General features: G+C 45.6%; 1 protein-coding gene across 2 annotated transcripts in view; it reads left to right on the top strand.

Moving 5' to 3' along the window:
- Nucleotides 1-561: 561 nt before the first annotated feature.
- The window catches only part of LOC147607828 (uncharacterized), a 93,223-nt gene continuing 77,104 nt past the window's right edge, over nucleotides 562-16,680 (top strand). The window contains exon 1 of one of the 2 annotated variants that reach the window (XM_086790085.1): nucleotides 562-1,240. In XM_086790085.1, coding sequence (XP_086646211.1) covers nucleotides 763-1,240 — 478 coding nt within the window. In that variant the 5' untranslated portion in view covers nucleotides 562-762. The remainder of the gene's footprint in view (nucleotides 1,241-16,680) is intronic. The other variant, XR_015264638.1, reaches the window with a different exon arrangement.

The following is a 16,680-nucleotide window of genomic DNA, read 5'->3' as shown; positions in this document are numbered from 1 at the left end:
CCTGTTTGCCAAATCCTTGCCCAATAAAATGCATCCACAATAGGCACTCGAAAGTCGATAAAGAGCATTGAAGCTGGCCGATATCCCGGCCAAGCTCTTCCCACCCTCGTACCTAGGTCGAAATTAGGTACAAGTTGGGGCCATTTCTTCACCAGTACTTAATCCTCCACCTTACCGCTTTTCCAAGGCACTCATGGCAAGGCGGATTCAAGACATGCTCCCCTCCAAATGCCGAGGTACCCTCACACATCACTTGATTACTAAGAATTAAGATGTGAGTACAAGTGTGTGTGAGTTGTGAAACATGAACTTGAAGGTATATGTGAATCCACTTACAATCTGCACTTATAGTTGCATGCCATGATCATCCAACATACAAAGTTAATGTCCTAGAAGAGGTTATTTGGGAATACAATTGAGCTTCTTGATGTCTTCAATTCCCATAGCTTCATGTGGAAACAAATCAATGCCAATTGTACAAAGAAACCCCAAAAGAGAAGGGTAATTTGAAGTCAATGATCGAGTTGTGGGTATATGTAATTTCCTTGATGAAATCAATGCATCACATGATCAATGAAGTCTATAGGCATGTGTCCATGCATGCATATTGAAGAGAAAACCCTAGAGCGACTCAATCAAGCAGAGGCAGAGAGAGAACCTACCCAACAATTGTGTTCGCGACGGCAAGAACAAGAACAAACGCCTGGATCTTGAAGAAGGGGACATAAATTGCACTGTATATGAGGCGCAGGTCTTCCATAAATGATGGCAGCAGCCCGTACAACTGTGGCGAGGAGGGCGGAAACGCTCATCCAAAGGGGCGGCCTCTTTGCATGCTGCCTCAGAACCACACACTCTCAGAGCCTTTGGGAGGAGCTTCTGGGGCGAAAACTCGAGCCCGCTGCGGCGAAACAGCTCGAGGAGGCCTTCTTGGAGTACAGGGTAAAAAAAGCCGTCCCCTCTTGGCTTCCTTTTCTCCCAAATTCCTCCTTCTGGATCCCTTCCTCTGAAGAGACCATCAAAAACCTCCAAGTCCTGGCCGAACGCATCAAGGTCTCCAAGCCTGCCCGCAAGGAGCGAGTTAACATCTACAAATCGCCCTCAGATCAAGGGAAAGGCGGCACCATCTCAAAAATCGCAGAATGGAGCCTGATTCAGCAGACAGATAAGCTCTTGTCTGGTGCAGATTTTGGGGAAGCCCCCGCTCAAGATGCTCTGTTCCAACCCCCGGCTGAGAAAGGTAGCTTAATTCTCTGTTTAATTGTGTCTATAGTGTGGAAATTCTGCATTTAAAACTGTGGTAAGATGGCATTTGTTGCAGCATATTGTATTAAGATGCCACATTTTGCGTATGCTGTTGTATTATGTGATGTATCACGAGATTTTACAAATGTTTTTTAGCTGTTGTTTTGTGCTCAGCTGCCATTCGTGCTGTATATCTCATGCTGAGAGGACTGAGAATGCCATACTTTGCACTTGCTATTATACTTAATGCGTAAAGTTTTTTTATATTGTGCTCAATACGGCTCCCGGCAAATCAATCATCAAACTTGCATGTCATCATGCAATATTATTTATATGCGTAATATTCATTTGTGGTTGGCTGAGCGGCGCGGTTAACTTGCCAAATTTACATGTTATTATACAACATCATCAACATGCATAAGAGGTACATTGGATGTACGTGTGAGGTTACGTGCTTATCCATAAGGAAAATTAGATGTTGATAGTATGCTTAAAAGAGTATCTTTAAGCCTAAAATCTGTACTATATTCTCGTAATGTGGGCCAATCATTTCAAGCCAACTATAAGCTCTAGAGTGTGCATATTTGAACCTTGTATTCTCCATTGTGGTATTGTTGAAGTATTTCTTGCCATGCTTGCATTATGTCAAGCTTTATGTAAACACCATGTTGATGTTTACTAGTCATCTAGACATGCCATTGTGTTTGGTGTTGGGATTATATCATTTTTATTGATTCTCATCATTAACACCAAATCCAGGGAATTCTATACATGCTTGGATTTTTCAAAGGTTAACTTGTTGGACCTGGACTTATTCTACATCTGCACACTCAAGTGGAAAATGAAGACAAACGTCATGTTGATGGAACTATGATGTTTGCTATTCACCTAGACATGCCATTGTGTTTTCTGCTGTGATTATATCATGTTCAACATTAACACCATATCTAGGGAATTCTACAGATGCTTGGATTCTTTGAAGGTTGTCCTAGAGTTATTATGCATCTGCACACTCAAGTGGAAAAAGAAGACAGGCTCTTGTGTTTAGACTCGTTATATTTGCAACTTCATAGGTAGATTAAGAGGGTGAAGAAGCAATTGCTAGAAGTCTGACATGAGGTCCAACTAAAAGGGGAGAGTTTGTTTGGGGTCACTTCGTGGGGTGAGGTTGCCACAATACCTCATTATCGTTCCTCGATGTAGTTTGTTGATCTACCAATACCTCCATTTTTTTTGGAAGGGGGAGGGGGGGGGGGTTGTGAAGGGATGTTATGTTAGGGACTATATTAGGGGTCTCCATGGCCTTGCTTAGGTGATATGAAAATTGCTCAGGGGGGTTCGGAACCTTGGAGGAGTTCAATTTTGTGGTCCTCCGGTCTAGATGGGGGAAGCTTAGGAGGCAGGTTGTCCCAAAGAAAAATCTTTTGGAGCCGGTCATGGAAGGCCTTGTACTTCTCTGAAGCACTCGTAACTGTTTGGGTGGTTTGAACATAGATCACTGTAGAGTGTGCACCTTTTTGAATCTCTTGTTTAGCCTGGATATGGCTAATAACCGGAAAATTAGGTATCCCTGGTTCGCACTTAATGATCACGGGAGCCTTTGGCACATTTTAGATAATCCGGAACGTATGTTGTTCCTAGTCAATGTCTAGGGTAAACTTGTGAAACCACTGGATCCATAAGATGATGTTTGCACCTACGAGAGGGGCAACCATGAAATCGCGCACTAATTTTGTGCCGTGGATGACTAATTTAGCACGACAACCTTCAAACTTGATGCTCATTGTCATACTTGTGCTAAGTCCATCCACTTTCTTATCTACCGAGGTCAACAAACGAGCTCGCTGAGCGACCTATTATGAGACCACGTCCTCTATACCGCGGTGTCAAACATGACGACGACTCTCTGGCCACCTATGTAGTCAAATGTCTTGAGCAATTCATTTTGCTCATGCTCTTGGTCTAGGATTTATATGTATGACAAATTGGCATCTGTAATTCCCTGGACAAGATACGTTGGATTTTATCAATGGCTTTATATGAAAATATGTCAGATTCTAAGTAGTGAGATTCTTGAGTTCTTTCTCGGAATTATATGCTTGTTTCTTTATCTAGTCACAGATGCATGTATTTAGTGGCCAACATGCCTATAACTATGTCTTCTATGAGTGAATGCCTTTACCTATGATCTTTTTGGCCGAAATGCCTATAATTACATTTTTCTTTGAAGCTTGTCACCGTCAAGAAGGGTGTTACACAAAAGAAATCATCGAGTGTCTTACTTTCCATATAGCAAAAGCTCGGGTCTACGTAGTCTCAATAGATCACATGGATTTGTGAGGGTTGATTGAGGAGCCAATGATTTTGTTGGGATTGGGTGAAAGATCATGTGGAGAGTGTCACAAATCCATAATCTCCTCGGCTTCAGATTAAACCTTGTGCATGTACATGGCCATTTATGGGTCACCATTTGACATGTGTGCGTGGCATACCAGGTGTTCTGTTGACATGTACTATGGATGGATCGTGGGGAGCCCATTGACATGGCAGGACGTAATTTTAGGCATCATTAGTAGATGGGACTTCTTTCCTTGATGAGCTCAAATTGAAAGCATAAGTGCTTGTGAATTTGATTTTGATTTCTATCTCTGGTTTTGAATTCTTGGACAATGTTCAAAAGCGTGTGATGTCTAGACAATGTGGCGCCCTGAATGGACAAGTGTTGCATCACTTGTTTGCCTAATGGGACATTTGATGGGTTTGTCCGGCAGACACCAAATGTCCACTCTCCTAGGCGGACAAAACTCGAAAGCCCCAAAATTTGGGCTTTGGGCGTAGGAAATCACCTTATGACTTAAGGATCCAACTCAGGGGACACATGGCACTACTTCCCACACCAAATCACCCCATGCTATCACCACTTTATATTCTCTCTCCTCTCTCTAGAAAAAAGAAAAAAATTCGTATTTCTCTTTTTCTTGGCTAAGAAAACTGATTTTGAGAGTTTTTACTCATATCTTATGAAGGAAAAACCTGTTTGAAGTGCTGAAAAACCCTAGATCTATAGCTATAGGCTACTACAATCAATTATCTTCATCCTACTCTTGATGGGGATCTACTTTTATATCTCCAAAGCTACTGGAAAACTGTTTTTTACAATCCATTACTGGCTATTTTCAGCTGTTGTTTGACATCTTTTTGATTGTGTGTGCCGCTCACATAGAGAGGAACACTATCATGTGCTGCTGTCCAAGAATTAGGGTCTGCAAACCCTAATTTCAGACGTGCAAATTTTGCAACAGCTCTTAAATCTTGAGGAATCACTGCTGAAATATTGGCAAGAATCAAAACTTTAACCTTGCCATTCAATTTCATGTGTTTCAGGTACACGATGAAGGCGAAACAATGATTCTACTCTTAGTTGGAAGAGTTCTTTGGGCAAATGAAATGTATATTGATATGCCTAAGTGCAAAAGGCCATTGACAAGATGTTCATAGGTGTGAAGCTTCACTTGAGCCTTTGCCATGGGTAAGGCGGTGAATGAATTTAAAACTGCTTGAGCGTCTCAGTTTGACGGATTCATACGTGATTATCTGAAAGGTGTTTTGGGTCTGTGTACATATGGGTTGCATGGTTTGCGAATAAGCTTTGCCCTGAATGCCTTGGCAAATGTATAGACCGGATGGTTTCGCAGTGAGCTGGTATGCGTGTCGTTTTTTTTTTGGGAGCAAATGCTGGAGATTTGGAAGTTTTCTATTGCAATAGTGTGGTGTGCGGGTGGTTGCTAAATGCAGGGCACCGATGGCAACTGTCATGTTTGGTAAGTTGATGCTGCTGACTATGAGCTGTGGGCAGATATTGCATTCATCTGGAAGTCATGGGCGCGGCACGTTAACCCGAAGCATAAGGAAGCAAGGGGCTTCTTAGTGTGTGGCCATCCTTAAGGCTTTAAAAACTAAATAAATAATACACCACAAGTGGCCAGCTTGTAGCTACGTGGAGATTTTGTTGGCTGCCAGCTTGACCATCTCGAAGGTTGGCGAACAGAGAGGTGGCCGCTTCGAAAACGTGAAGTCGGGGGTGTAAAGTAGAGAGGGATCGCCTTGCTGAGGCGTAGCAGACCTGAGAGGAGTTGAGGTCGCAGGAGAGACACAGCCGCCTTGTGAAAAGAGGGAGCCGCCTGTGTGCGAGAAGACGAAGTCCTGGTGATAGGCAGAGACAGAGTCGGCTGGAGTGGTCGCCGTGTGAAGAAGGGGAGGTCTCTGGGGTAGCGCAGGCGGAGCCAGTAGAGAAACGCAGAGAAGGCTGGCGAGTATGTGAGCTGGAGTTGCCGCATGGAGATGCGAAGGCTCTCGGGTATGTGAAGGGGGCTCTGGATGGTTCTGTGTGTGGGAGAAGAAAGAATTAGGGTTAGGTTAAGAGTTCATGTGGGAGACATACACAGAGAAACAACAAGGGAGAGAGAGAGAGTTGTGGGGATAAGTCAACTCATAAGGCATGAGTGTGTGACTCCCCTATCACACATGTATATTGCACTAGTACACATAGTGCACTTAGTACATTAAAAGTACTAAGTGTACTATGTACTATAACTTATGGGCTTGTACACACTATAAGGGTGGGCATAACGCCTTTACCCCAACAACCTCCCACTTAAAGGCAAAGTGCCCTTAAGTAAAGGAAAAGAAAAAATCAGCATGTACATGATAATATACAAGGCCAAATCAAGGCTGAAACTGGCCTCATCCAATGCCCATCAAGTGTCTGCAATGAGCAAACCGCTCTGGAGGCAAACTCTTCGTCAACAGATGAGCCGGGTTGTCATCCGTATGAATCTTAACAAGCTGAATTTGCTTGTTCTCTATCACCTCTCTGATGAAGTGATACTTCACATCCACATGCTTCGTCTTTGCATGAAAGACAGGGTTCTTTGCCAATTGGATGGCACTCTGACTGTCACAATGCAACAATGGAATATCCCCTGTATAGCCCAAATCAACCACTAACCGAGATAGCCATAATGCCTCCTTGCAAGCCTCTGTGGCTGCAATATACTCGGCTTCTGTAGTAGATAAGGCAGTGCACTTCTGCATCCTGGATATCCATGACACAGCACCTCCTGTGAATGTAAACACATAACCGGTAGTAGACTTCCGGTTATCTGGATGATCGGCATAATCCGAATCCGTGTAACCATGCACTAATGCATCCTGTTTGCCAAAGCAAATGCACATATCCTGTGTGCCCTTCAGGTATCTCATGACACCTTTCACTGCTTCCCAATGCTTCTTGCCAGGGTTGGCCATGTATCTAGAAACCACTCCCACTGCAAATGCAATGTCCGGCCTAGTAGCAACCATGGCATACATGAGACTGCCACAAGCTGAAGCATACGGAATCTTGGCCATATCAGCCCTGTCTCTATCTGACTGTGGGCTGTCCATAGCACTGAGTTTCACATATGGAGGCAAAGGAGTACTAGTCTTCTTCCCCCCGTCCATATTGAACCTCTGTAAGACTTTGCCAATGTATTCCTTCTGAGACAAATACAACACATGCTGATTTCTGTCCCGAAGTATCCGCATACCCAAGATGTGATTTGCATCACCCAAATCCTTCATATCAAAGGTTTGATGCAGCCTCTGCTTCAAGGCATCCATCTCTTTACGAGATTTCCCGGCAATCAACATATCATCAACATACAAGATGAGGATCAATAGACTGCCATCCAAAGCTTTCTTGGTATACAAGCAGTGATCTATGTCACTTCTCCTGAATTTCTGAGATTTCATGAATGTATCAAATTTATGATACCATTCTCTTGGTGCCTGTTTGAGCCCATAAAGACTCTTTTTCAGCTTGCATACAAGCTTCTCCTTTCCACTCACTGCATAACCCTCTGGCTGCTGCATATATATCTCCTCATGGAGATCACCGTGAAGAAAAGCAGTCTTCACATCCATCTGAATCAAGTCCAGATCATCATGCGCAACCAAAGCCAACACAGCTCTAAGTGTGGTCATTTTGACCACTGGAGAGAAGATCTCATCAAAGTCCACACCATATTCCTGCTTGAAGCCCTTAGCCACTAACCTGGCTTTGTATCTTGGCTTTGCATCTGGTGCAACTTTGAGCCTGTATACCCACTTGCATGGCAAAACCTTCTTGCCTGCAGGCAAATGCACCAACTTCCAAGTTCCATTTTTGTGCAGAGAATCCATCTCTGACTTCATGGCACGCTCCCATAGAGCTTTGTCTGCCCTCTGTAAAGCCTCCTTATAACATGAGGGCTCCCCACAGTCAGTGAGCATCAAATAGTCAACCCCTGGAACAAACCTGTCAGGGGCTCTGGAGGGTCTTGTGGACCTCCGTACCCAATGACCATCATTTGTAGGTTGCTGTCCAGCCTGCATATCACCCATTGGTGGCTCCTGTTCCATGCCATAAGGCTGAAAAATCATGCCCGGTATATCCTCTAACTGTGGTATATCCATAGGGATATCTTCTGCCATCTCTGGCTGTCCATTTGGAGCATTTTCAGCACCATTTAAGGGCTGGTTTTCCTGCTGTAATGGCTGATTTACAGCCCTTGGTTGTTGTCCATGATGTCCATCATCATCAAAGATGACTCTGCCAGGCTCTTGTTGCCTTGCAGGCTCCTTATACATGCATGTTTCATCAAAAATGACATCATTGCTGCGTATAATCTTTCTATTCACGGGATCCCAAAGTCTATACCCCATTTCACCTCTGTCACCATATCCTAGGAATATGCATTTGTGAGACTTAGGATCAAGTTTGGTGCGCATTTCCCTGCGTATGTGCACGTACGCAACGCAACCAAACACTCTCAAGTGCTTGTATGACGGAGGCTTCCCTGTCCATACTTCTTCTGGCACTTTCCCACCAAGCCTCGTGTTAGGTGACCTGTTTATAAGGTGAACGGCTGTCATAACAGCTTCAGCCCAAAAACCATGAGGTAATGCAGCATGTGACAACATAGAACGGACCTTCTCCTGTATGGTCCTGTTCATCCTCTCTGCTGTCCCGTTTTGTGGAGGATCGTAAGGAGTAGAGAGCTTCCTCTTGATGCCTTTAGCATCACAAAAGTCCTGAAACTGTTTGGACATATACTCTCCACCATTGTCGGAACGCAAAGCCTTCAGTGTTTTGCCAGTTTGATTCTCAACATGAGCAACAAACTTCTGAAACACTGAGAATGTATCACTCTTCAAACGAAGAGGATAAACCCACACCTTGCGTGTGGCATCATCAATAAAAGACACAAAGTATTTTGCCCCTCCCAAAGAAAGCTGAGGCATCTCACATACATCTGTATGCACAAGCTCTAACTGAGCATCTTTCTGTCCAAGAGCTTTCTTGTGGGGGCACTGTAGTTGCCTACCATATATACAATGCTCACAAAACTGAAAACTTGAAAACTTTAGAGAAGGCAAGTAACCCAAACGAGACAATTGCTCCATTTCCTTGACACTCATGTGTCCCAACCGGCTATGCCACATAGAGATTTCCGGCAGCTCGGTTGCATTTACATTAGCATGGTGACAAACACCTGCATGCATAAAGTAAAGAGTGTCCACCTTAGAGCCTCTGGCAACAACCAGTGAGCCCTTACTAATTTTCCACTTTCCACTACCAAATGTGGTAACATAATCAGTATCATCAAGCTGTCCAGTAGAAAGCAGATTCTTCTTGATCTCAGGCACATGCCTGACATCATGGAGCATAAGCTGTGAGCCATCTGAAAACACAAGCCTCACATCACCTCTGCCAAGAATCTTGCATGCATGGTTATCACCCAAATAAACCACTCCTTCATTGCCAGCAGTATGCCTGACAAACAAGTCTCTGTAACCTGTGACATGAAAGGAGGCACCTGAATCAATGATCCATGAGTGCATACCATGACCACCTGTAAGAAGTGAATGGGCAGCAAGTGAAGAAGTAAATAGGACCTCATCCTCACTGCCACCTGCATGTGACACATTGATTTCTTCAATCTTGACTCCACTTTTGCCCTTTGGCTTTACATCTTTGGCTTCATCTTTCTCTTTGTCTTTGCCTTTTCCCTTTTCCTTTTGATCATTTTTCCATTTGTAGCATTGCTTTTTAATGTGTCCCTTCTTGCCACAATAATGGCATTCCAAATCCTTTTTGGAGCGAGACTTGCTCCTTCCCCTTTCTTGGCTTTTTCCCCTTTGTTGGGATCTCCCACGTGCATTCATTGCATTGGACTTTCCAACAGAGTTGTTTTTCCTGTTCATCTCTTCTTGAAGAAGAGCATCCTCAACATCTGCATATGACAGCATAGCATGCGAATTGCTAGTGGCTGTCCTGAATGTGTCCCAACTCTCTGGCAAAGTGCATAACAGAAAAGTGGCTTTGAACTCATCGTCCATTGCCAACTTTTGATTAATGACCTGGCTGACAATACCATTAAACTCATTTAGATGGGCTGTCATAGACGCCCCTTCCTTCATCTGAAGACCTATGAGTTTCTTCAACCAATACACTTTGCTTGAGGCACTTTGCTGGGCATACAAGTCCTGCAATCTCTGCCACATTCCCCAAGCTGTCTTCTCTTCTCGAATGCTGAAAAGTAACGAGTCTGACACAGACAACATGATAGTAGATCTTGCCAGCTCATCCATATCTTCCCATTCTTCAGCAGTAAGAGAAGCGGGCATCACACCCCTTTCTTTGATAGTCTTGTGCTGCTTTTTCTGGAGCAACACATTGTAGCACTGGGTTTGCCAAATATCATAATTATGCGAGCCTTCAAGCTTCTTGATGTGAAGCAATGAAGAGCTCTCACCTGTGGTTGCCATAGCAATATGCAACCTGTCAATGCCTGACTCCCTGCAAAATGTGCAAACACTGCACCAAAAGCACACAAAGTGCTCACAGTTGTTCTCCCAAGCTTTATCTCCCACTGCGGAAGCACAAATGTAACTTTTCTCCCACTTTATGTGATGAAAACACCAAAATCTGGTTGCTGCAGATTTTGGACGGCACCTTAAATGTTCTCTTTAGCCCTTCCAAAGTACTGTACAACAGTACCAATTGCTCACAAATGATGTACCAAACCTGTACCGGCAAGTCGCCCAGCGTTTGTTCGCCAACGCTCACTTCGCCGTCTCCACCAACAGCGCTAGAACTCCACGCTTCGACTGCTAATGACGGGCACCCGCCTGCTTCTTCACTTGGTTAGCTACGCCTGACTCCTTATCTGCCTGGCTGCTGTGACCCTGATCCAGGCTGCTCACGCTGAAGGGCCTTTTGGTCGCTTCTGGCTTTTCACACACAGGCTAATGGGAGAGTCGAGCTGCTGGCTGCCTTGCACACAGAGCAGTTGTGTAGGAGAAGGAAGAATCCCCTACGAGTCAATGATTCAGCACTCGAGAACAAACCCTAAACCAGGGCTCTGATACCAGTTGTGTGGGAGAAGAAAGAATTAGGGTTAGGTTAAGAGTTCATGTGGGAGACATACACAGAGAAACAACAAGGGAGAGAGAGAGAGTTGTGGGGATAAGTCAACTCATAAGGCATGAGTGTGTGACTCCCCTATCACACATGTATATTGCACTAGTACACATAGTGCACTTAGTACATTTAAAGTACTAAGTGTACTATGTACTATAACTTATGGGCTTGTACACACTATAAGGGTGGGCATAACGCCTTTACCCCAACATTCTGCAGACAGGCACAAAGCTAGAGAAGCTGCAGGCTTCAGGGTGCGTAGAGAAGGCTGGCTGCAGGCGCCGACCATGGGGACTCTGGAGTGATTGAAGAGAGACGGGCTCGTGTGGGCGAGCTGAGGGCTGGTAGCCGCCAGGTGCGAGAGTAGAAAAAAGCCGCCGTGTACCAGGCGGGTGATCATAGCAGCGTGGAGAGCTCACGACTCAGGGGAGCAGTCGCCTTGTATAAGAGGGTCGCCCTGGTGATAGCTGCAGAGGGAGACAGTGGGGTTGGTACGATGTGAAGAAGCCACCTTTGGAGGGATGGGCAAGCGAATTGGCTACGAGAAGCTGACGGCGACTTGGGAAGAGCTGGATGTGAGAGAGGGCTGCTGTTGGCAGTGACTGAAGTTGAAGGAGAAGCTGGAAGCACAGAGAGGGAGAGAGGGCTCATGTGTGGGGTGTTTTGCTGATTAGCTGCGGTTGGTATCTCAGGGCAGCTCGAGGGCAAAGGTGATGTGTTTTTGAGGAAGGGTGAGAGAGGGATTGGCCAAGATTAATAGGGACAGCTGGGTGAGTATACATCCTTGTGTTGATGTGAGGGTCGTGTATGTGAGAAGGTTGTGTGAGTGAAGCTTCTGTGTCGGAAGAAGCTGAATGAAGTGTTGATTGGGAATCAAAGATGAAAGACACTTGTGATGTGTCTGGTTATGTTGTTGTGTTGGTATCCTGTGTGTGTTGATTTGCAGGAGAAGGCGTGATTGACGTGTTTTGGTGGTGTAGTCCACGGGTTTACACTCTCACAGCGCACTTTGTGCCAGCCTTTGATTACCTCGTCACGCACACGGTGGAAGTGTATGTGTTGTTGGGTGTTTACTTGGTTTATGGTGCCCCTGTTTTGGCTGTTCTTTTTGGTGTGGGTGGGTGGAGAACTGTGAGAAAGTGTTCCAGCCGGTGGCTGGTGGTGCCCCCGTTCGTATTGTTATTCAAAGTTTGGGAGGTGAAGGGCTATAGAGGCAGTGGTTCTTTTTTCTTTTTTTCACCTCACAGTGATCACATGGGGATGGGATCCCATGGTGCTCTCACTGTGATGAAGGGCTGAGGGGTGCTAGTCATTTGGAAGATATTGTTTGCTATTGTCTTCACTTGCCTTTTGGAAAGAATTGGTAGTTTGACAAGGCTAGGCCTTGGGCTGCGCACTGATGATGCTTGATGTATTTCACTCCTTAATGGTAATGAAAATGCTAGTTTAAGGGGGGAGACCAGCCCATCTTCTGGTCCCTAATGTTGTGCAAATGTGTCATGATGGAAAGAAGCAAATCTTCGGGTATATATTTGTGAAATGATGTTTCGATGCTTATGCTGAATTCAGTGGCTAATTACAGTGTTTAAGTGCAAATACTCTTGGTCTATGCTTCTGGTTTGCTACAAAGAGGTTTTCCTAAGGTGTAGCAACAAGGAGTACCAAGGTCCAAGAGGATCCTAGCTCGGGCTTGGGTTTGGATTACCCTAAGGAGATCTCTTGTGATCATTTTCATCAACAAAACTCCACCATTTGGTTATTGTTGGCTCTTGTGTCCATCTCTGGAATATCCTTTGAGTATATGGGCTTGCATTTTGGCAAAAAGTTTTGGATTTATCAGACATACATTTGGCTCTTGTGCCTATGCTCTAGATATCAATGATTCTGCATTGGTCAATTGTAGCCCAATAATTGTTATGTCTTATATCTTGCAAAGCAAAGCACTCTTGAAATGTTATAGCTGTGGCTTCTCAAAGCTATGGTCGAATCTTTAAAGTTGAGGACAACTTTTGAGAAGTTGGGGGGATGTCACTAGTGCAGATGCTTCCTTGCTTTCAAGTGCGGTAGGGCTTTGGAGGACACTGGGATGCCCTTGTGATTGTGGATGTACATGCTTGGGAATGGGGGGTTTATCTAGTACAAGAACCATGGCGCCCATAGCCTGGCATTGCTCTCAGATCAGGACCTTGGACAAAGAGAATGGTTATGCTGGGTTTTGTTCGCGTGGGAGGCAAGGTTGGCAAGCCCTGAAGATTTGGGGGAGCTTTGAGCCTCTTATTAGGCTTTCTACACTCTTTTATCGTGTGGGTGGACAAGTTATAAGTTGGCCCCTTGTATTCTAAAGCTTTCGTGCTCATTTAAGCAGGATGGACATTTCATAAGCTGGCACCCGTGTTTAATGAGTTTCACATTCAAAATTGCAATAAAGGTTGACATCTCAGGTTTGGGTGTCTATGGACAACGAAAAGGCCAAGAATTTAAACATGGGCTTCAGTTTTGGGCACTAGACAGGTTGTCGAGTTTTCTACCAGCCCTCCTAGCACTTGGCAAAGATTGTTGAGCACGGTTTTCTTTAATTGAAGGATAATAAACTTTAGAAGAGGCATGCTTTCATTGTTACTACCTTCTACAGTTCTTAGTGGGCTGCTAAGCGAGGCTTTCATAGGTGCAAGGTGGGATGGAGGGGGCGCAGAAAATGTGCAGGAGGGGGGAAGAGGCCAGGGAGTGCACGCAGGAAGGAGGGAAAAAATTAGCAGAAGTAGGAAGGTGGGTGATGGCTGCTATGCAGGGAGCTATAGCTCGATGTATAGCTGATTTTTTAGTTGAGTCGCCTTCTAACAGCTTCTCTGAGCCTTAGCTAATGTAGGCTGCCAAAGCCTTATATTCTGTGCTGCCATCTGCAGGTACTGGGACCCATAACTCTTCTTCAACTTGGCGTTTCAAAGTTCAACTCGCTCTTTAGTTATACATCATCACAGACACGGTTTCTCTCCTGGCTATTGGGCAGCATTTTCTCTCTTTAGCAAAGAACAAATGCATAGGAGATTAACTCAGTTCGTGAATATTGGGAAGCCATGGACAATAGAAGCAAAAGGCAAACATGCCATTATGAAGTATTTTAACAATCACGACAAGATAGAAGTCCTTAAACAATCTAGATCTCTCAAAGGTACAAAGCAGTGGATTACAGATGAGCTCACACACACACAGTTGAAAGAAAAGAGAGGAGAATTACCTAAAGTCAAAGCTGCTAGAGAAGCAGGGAAATGGGCTGTCTACTTTGAAGGGCGAGCTATCATTGAGGAGTTCTGTACTCCACGGCCTCCTCGATGACCCTAGTTCTACAGCAGTATGCTTGCTTAGTTCATTTTTTGACTTGGTGCCTTGAGCACATTTTAGTGCATATGTGCACAACCTGAAGTGGAATGTATGGAATTGATCATAGTTGTCTGCGGGACACGCACCGCACCACAAGTATGTAAAAACCAACACGAAACAGGACGGGCGTACGGTACAAGATCTAGGATGTTTTTTTTCCTGCTGTCGTACAATCCATTTCGTACTGTGGATCGTTTCGTTTCGTACCTAGTTGGTACGGCACTATCAAAAAGGACTTTTTTCCAGAAATTTTTTTTTGGGCCGCTTTTTCTCACCATTTTTGCCAACCGTTTTTTCTGCCCAGTCGTTTATGGCTGTTTGCTTTGCCATTTGGGCCTTGGCCTTGGCCCTTAAGGCTTGGCTATATAAGCTCTCTCAAGCGCTCTCTCTCTCTCTCTCTCTCTCGCTCTCTCATTACACTCGGGTCCTTTTTGATCACGAGCTTTACCTTGTTTACTCCAACCACATCTACCATCAACTCTAGGATGTGGAACCTACTGTCCCCCTACCCACCCTCACATCACAGCTCACCACCATACTCCACACATCTGCCACCGCTTCTTTCATTTGCACGCGGCGGTCTACCTCCAAGCCACCTTGCGGTTCCACGCCCCAGAACTGTTGGTATGATGAACGAATGTTGGGCCATATGCTCCCGTCTTAAGCATGAGGTACGGATTGGGCAAATCACGAAGCGCCAGGCGCAACGGATTTCTCAACGGCTCACCCAATGCAAGAAATGGGAGTTCTATGCTCGGAAAGAGGATGAGTTAGACTGACTTTTCTTAGGCCCAAACTGCAAAGAGGCATGGAGGAAACTCTGAGAACATCACCCTCCCACACCTATCACTTGCTCGGACACATGGCACTCCTATGCATGTTCTCTCTACCATATCCCCCATCAGCCACCCCTACCTCCACCACCAGATCCTTATCCCACCACCACCACCTTCTTCACAAAGGGCATGGTCCTCAAGGCCATTCGCAGACTACGCGATGGGCGAGCCCAAGATCATGAGGGACTCACTACCCAGTACATCTCGCATGCCGATGATACCCTGGTGCCCCTACTAGCCTACATGTTCAATAGAGCCCTTTGTGAATGATTTCCACCCTCTTGGTCCACCAACACCATTACCCCCATCCTCAGAGCCGGAGATCCACTTGATCCTAATAATTACAAGACGATTATGATTGGCCACACATTGGCCAAACTCTATGGATCAGTGCTAGAGGCGGAGCTTAGTTCATTTGCAGAGAGCCAGGGATGCAGAGCCTCAGGACAGGCTGGCTTTCGGAGGAGCTACTCTACCCTTGACCACATCTTCACCCTCCGTGCCATCATCGAGGAGGGTAGAGCACGACATCAGAAGATTTACTGTTGCTTTGTGGATTTCCGCAAAGCTTTTGATACTGTACCCCGAGCCCGCCTCCTACACTGTCTACAGGTGACAGGAGTCCCATCTAACATGGTTTGGAGCATCATCGCCCTCTACGAGTCCGTCACTGGACGAGTGAGATCCCCAAGAGGTACATCACAAGAGATTTCCAGCACTATTGGGGTGAAACAGGGCTGCCCTCTATCACCCACTCTTCTCGGCCTCTACATTGATGAGATCTCGAGCTTCATTGACGGATTAGGCGGGCTGGTCCCACACTGGTAGGCATATTGATCCCCATACTACTTTATGCAGATCACATCGTCCTCCTCTCAGACTCAGCCGAGGGGCTTCAAAGACAGCTGGATGCCTTACAGGACTTTTGCACTCAATGGGACCTCTCTGTTAACCTTGGTAAAACCAAGGTAATGGTCTTCAATACCTCTTGCTTCTTCACATCTAGATTGAGCTTCACATATAGAGGGGATCGTGTGGAGATTGTCTCACCCTATGTCTACCTTGGTGTCACTTTTAGTGGCCCATGCTTCACCATGCTTCCCGCGACACATGCTAGAGTGACACGGGGATATGCAGCCTTGAGCTTACTTGAGTAGGCACATTTCCAGGAGCCCAGGATGAAGGGCTGGTTTTTTGACACCCTCGTCACACCAGCCTTGATATATGGAGGAGCCTTCTGGGGGCGAGATTTATGTGATGAGGATTGGCAGCGAGTTGAGAGGCCCCAGGTCATGATGTTCTCCTGTATGATCCGTAGCACCAGGTCATGATGTTCTCTTGTATGATCCGTAGCAAACCATGAGTCCCACACCATTATCCAGGTAGAGTTTGCTGTAGCCCCGATGGTAGTGGATGCACTCTTCATTGCATCAGTCACATGGATTTCCATAAGTACCCGTCTCAGTATATGGGCTCCGCATGGACCGCCTACCTCCCCTCCAATACAATTTGGACTCCCCTTTTCTCCAGCTCTCTCACAAGGATATCAACCGGGTTATGCGGGTAGATCTTCTCAGCCTCTACACCTATTGCACATGGATCACACCTCGAGAGCTCTCCCCACGAAGATGCACTTGTACAGAGATCACTTCCTCACACTCACTGAGGATGGATTCATCCAGCAGTTGGGCTACTTGAGTGTTCACATGTCCCATT

The sequence above is a fragment of the Cibotium barometz genome, chromosome 54, assembly GCF_041138505.1.
Source record: "Cibotium barometz isolate CiBa-2024 chromosome 54, ASM4113850v1, whole genome shotgun sequence".
In the NCBI taxonomy this organism is placed as follows: Eukaryota; Viridiplantae; Streptophyta; class Polypodiopsida; order Cyatheales; family Cibotiaceae; genus Cibotium; species Cibotium barometz.
Note: the sequence above shows the minus strand (reverse complement) of the source record. Positions and strands in the feature narration are given on the sequence as shown.